The following is a 4,639-nucleotide window of genomic DNA, read 5'->3' on the forward strand; positions in this document are numbered from 1 at the left end:
GCACCTACCTGTGCACTTCCTCTGTTTATACCTCATAAGCACCTACCTGTGACCCTGCTGTTTGTACCTCATAGGTGCCTATATGTGCACCTCATCTGTTTATACCTCACAAGTGCTCACCTGTGCACTACCTCTGTTTATAGCTAATAGGCCCCTTCCTGTGCACCTCCTCAGTTAGTACCTCCCAGGTGAGCTTCTGAAATGAAGCTTGTGAGCTCCGTACTGCCAACCAGTGCCTCTTCACTATCAGGCCATTATCAGACATCGGCTGTGTGCATGCTTCAAGTGTGTCCCCCTGCCACAGCTAACAATGAACCCTGTAGAGTGAGTACACAGACCGAGGGGATTAGGGAGCTGAAGGACATGGAATGAGGTAAACCTGGATGAAAGAAATATGGGAATGGAGAAATGAGACTTCACCTGTGGACAACAGACACCTCCTCCCGCTCTACCAAAGGCCTGTTGAGTCACAAAGTAGCATCCTGGCCTTCAGACAGACAACAATAAGTCAAATATCTTGTAAATGTTGAAAAACAAAAACAAATATTTATATGCACACATCTGTTGGATTGGGGGATATTTCAGTTAAATTATTGGTTGTGATGGATTCTCTATAAGGATATCGCTGAATAATAAATTACATGATTTAATGTTTGTTTGCCATATCTGTGTGCACAATATAAAGACAGGCCATTGGAATCAGCCCCTCATTCTGTTTTACAGTAAACCCTGGAAGGAGCTGCTAATTGAAATACAACAGGATCTTAACTTTACCTACTTTAGGAAGAACTAAAGACTTACTTTTTAAGTTGTCTTTCAGGGCAGAATCAGTCAATAGTTCAAGGGAGATGGATATATATTACTCTGATAGAAAATCCACCTCAACTCAGGATAATGCTCCAGTCTTCCAGGTTAGAAGGATCCAGAAATGCTTGAACCAGGAGGGCTGTAAAATGTGTTGAAGGTGACTTTGGGGCTTAATACGAGTGTGGCGGTCTTCCAATGGGACTGCCACAGCGGAGGTACCAGGTAGACTGCCAAGCCCATTGAGAGCCCGCCGCAGGATTATGACCTTAATCCAGGGTGGGTGGGCGGTGCAGCAGCGGTCTTGTGGCGTCTGTATTAGGCTCATTTGAGAATCTAAACAGCATACCACCACCTTAAGAGTGCCTGCAGCACGTTCCCGCACCATGGCAATTCGATGCGGTGGCACAATATGTGCCCCCCGCATGAAACCCCAGGAGCAGAATCGGCCGGGGCCCTGTGAGGGCCCCTTACCTGCATGCCCTTTATCCTTTTCATGGTGAGGTCCCCGCCATGAAAAGGACGGTGGATATGCAGACCGTAATATGCTCGGAGATGTCGGCATCGGCACTGCAAACATATTCCGGGGGTTTGCAGACCGCCTCCACAGCGGGATCCTTGATCCTGGCGGGGTGGCGGTCTCATGGCGGTCCCACGACCACACTCATAATACAGCGGTCAGACCGCCAAGATGGTGGCAGTTGGATCGCCACCGGGCGTACGGCGATCATGAGGGCCGTCGCACTCATAGTAAGGCCCTTAATGAGCTGCAAGGTAGAGGCGGGAATTGGCATTTGAGCTGATCCAGTGTGAACAGGTAAGCATTGTGAAAAAGGTGTCTGGAGTTACCTTTGTCATATATACTTTCTAAAGAGTTACCTTTGTCATGTATGCTTCCTGAAGAGTTACCTTTGTTATACACTTCCTGAAGAGTTACCTTTATTATACACTTCCTGAAGAGCTACCTTTGGTAGATACTTCCTGAAACTAAATTAACGGCAGCGCTTCCTGATTCCTCTCTTTTTACACAATCTGTTCTGTTTAAATTAAATCTTGTCCATGTACATCTACCTAAATCTGCTCTGTGGCTGCCCTTTCTTTAGTAAGTTACTCTGTGAATAATGGTAAATCACCGCCTTTTCAGAAGTAAATAAGATGTGACATGTTCAACCACAGTTTTAATGATATATCCATGTATGGTAAAATGTTCCTCACTAAATGTCAAATATGGTAGAGAAGAGATGTCTTCTACAGCTGGTTAAATATTGTGTATTCACATTCTATTACATTTGCATTTAGTAATATTGCATTTCTTTACATCCAACAGAAAATAAGCCTTAAATGCATGGATTGATTATGAATAATGAAGATAACACATCAAACCTGCAAAAATTATCAAAAATAAAGAGCTTCAAAAACATCAGTGCAATCAGAGGCAGAGGACAGATCCAGGAAGAAGCAGTCAAAGGCAATTCAGTGAGTGTACGAGTCTAAGATCTGCACCTCGACACCCCAAGATGAAGAAATGACCTCTACAAAATTAAGGCAACAAAACTGACAAACCACCTGCTTTATAAACAAGTGTCCAACACCAGCTTTGATCATGAGGCCGGTATGAGAGTTGGAGGAAGGTCTCGTGTCTATTTGGGATCCATAGCTTGGAACGAACTCCCTCTTCAGCTTTGAGCTGTTAGTAACATGATAATGTTTTAAAAAAGGTTGGAAACTTGGCTTTTTGTCCATGTTTGAAACAACCGGATTTACTTTCTTTTCTGGCCTGTGCTTTGCCCTGGGACACTCTTTGGAGTAGCTGTACACATTACGAGTCGCTTCACCATCATGATATGGCTAGAGCAGTGCTTCGCTATCGAAACTGGCAACAGACCAGCATTCAGTGCTCTAGGTGTATTGCAAACTCTTTCTAGCCAAACCACAGGCACCAGGGAAAAGCACAACGAAGTGGAGTCTAACAACTGAAGGCTAAAGGAAAGCGGAGATCTGCTCTCTGAAGTACAGAGTATTGTCCCAATTTACACCTAGCGGAACGAAGATTAAGCTTTACCCGCAAGCATGCGAAGCCATTATGAATTCTAAAGATGCAATCACCCACAAGGAAGCCTTACTGATATTATGAATGTGGCAGGTGTTTAGTGAGTCTTGTATTTTATTGTTAAATTGGAAGTCAAGCGTCCACAATATCACACACACAGGGAATGTGAAAATAACACAAGTTGTTTATTAACTATGCTGACCCTTCAGGAAACACGGTCAGGAGAAAAATCGTGCAATTCCACTGAATATGTCAAGAACTTTAGCCAATTAGAAACCATAAAAGAGCATCAGCGAATACAAACAGGGGAAAAACCATACCATTGCAATGAATGTATAAAGAGCTTCAGTCGGTTAACAGACCTCCAAACACATCAGAGAATACACACAGGGGAAAAACCATACCATTGCAATGAATGTGTAAAGAGCTTCAATCAATTATCAAACCTCCATAGACATCAGAGAATACACACAGGGGAAAAACCATACCATTGCAGTGAATGTGTGAAGAGCTTCTGTTGGTTACAAGAACTCCAAATACATCAGCGAACCCACACAGGGGAAAAACCATACCATTGTAAGGAATGTGTAAAGAGCTTCAATCACATTTCACAGATCCACACACATCAGAGAATACACACAGGGGGAAAACCATACCATTGCAGTGAATGTGTGAAGAGTTTCAGTACGTTAGCAAAACTCCAAACACATCAGCGAACACACACAGGGGAAAAACCATACCATTGCAAGCAATGTGTGAAGAGCTTCAGTCAATTATCAAGCCTCCATAGACATCATAGAATACACACCGGGGAAAAACCATACCATTGCAGTGAATGTGTGAAGAGTTTCAGGACGTTAGCAAAACTCCAAACACATCAGCGAACACACACAGGGGAAAAACCATACCATTGCAGTGAATGTGTGAAGATCTTCTGTCGGTTACAAGAACTCCAAATACATCAGCGAACCCACACAGGGAAAAAACCATACCATTGCAAGGAATATGTGAAGAGCTTCAGTCAATTATCAAACCTCCACACACATCAGCGAACACACACAGGGGAAAAACCATACCATTGCAGTGAATGTGTGAAGAGCTTCTGTCGGTTACAAGAACTCCAAATACATCAGCGAACCCACACAGGGGAAAAACCATACCATTGCAAGGAATGTGTAAAGAGCTTCAATCACATTTCAAAGCTCCACACACATCAGAGAATACACACACAGGAAAAACCATACCAGTGCAGTGAATGTGTAAGGAGCTTCAGTCAGTTAACTGACCTCCGGAGACATCAACGAATACACACTGGGGAAAAACCATACAATTGCAGTGAATGTGGAAGTAGTTTTAGGGAACTATCAAACCTACACACACATCAGAGAACACACACAGGGGAAAAATCCTACCATTGCAGTGAATGTGGCAGTAGTTTTACTTACTCTTCAGCATTAAGAAATCATCAGCGAGCTCACAAAGGGCAAACAAATCTTTTAAATGCCATGAATGCTTGAAAAGCTGAGGTCCATTATCAATCCTAAACAGGCATCAGCGAACACACTCAGAAGAAAAGCCTTCAAGTGCAATGAATGTGTGAAGAAATGTAGTCAATTGTCAAGCCTATATAGACATCAGCTTACACACACTCTGTAAATACCATACAACTGTATTCAGTGTTGAAGTACCTTTAGGAAATCTTCCGCATTAAGGATTCATCAGTTAATGCACACAGAGAAAAATCCTTTTAGGTGCAGTGAATGTGTGAATATCTTCTGTCAGTTA

At 43.0% G+C, this 4,639-nt stretch overlaps 1 protein-coding gene across 1 annotated transcript; it reads left to right on the forward strand.

Moving 5' to 3' along the window:
- Positions 1-3,048: 3,048 nt before the first annotated feature.
- On the forward strand, positions 3,049-4,371 carry LOC147701079 (uncharacterized). The gene is made up of 3 exons (XM_086929302.1): positions 3,049-3,777; positions 3,856-4,029; positions 4,102-4,371. Exons 1-3 carry the CDS (start codon positions 3,049-3,051, stop codon positions 4,369-4,371), a joined length of 1,173 nt encoding a protein of 390 aa, XP_086785428.1.
- The last annotated feature ends 268 nt before the right edge of the window (positions 4,372-4,639 follow it).

The sequence above is a fragment of the Lissotriton vulgaris genome, chromosome 7 (genome assembly GCF_964263255.1).
Source record: "Lissotriton vulgaris chromosome 7, aLisVul1.2, whole genome shotgun sequence".
NCBI lineage: Eukaryota > Metazoa > Chordata > Amphibia > Caudata > Salamandridae > Lissotriton > Lissotriton vulgaris.

Coding starts and splice junctions, on each gene's coding strand:
- LOC147701079 (XM_086929302.1), top strand. CDS start 3,049: ATGCTGACCCTTCAGGAAACACGGTCAGGAGAAAAATCGTGCAATTCC. Junction 3,778..3,855: donor CATACCATTGCAGTGAATGT/GTGAAGATCTTC, acceptor TACCATTGCAAG/GAATATGTGAAGAGCTTCAG. Junction 4,030..4,101: donor CATACCATTGCAAGGAATGT/GTAAAGAGCTTC, acceptor AAACCATACCAG/TGCAGTGAATGTGTAAGGAG.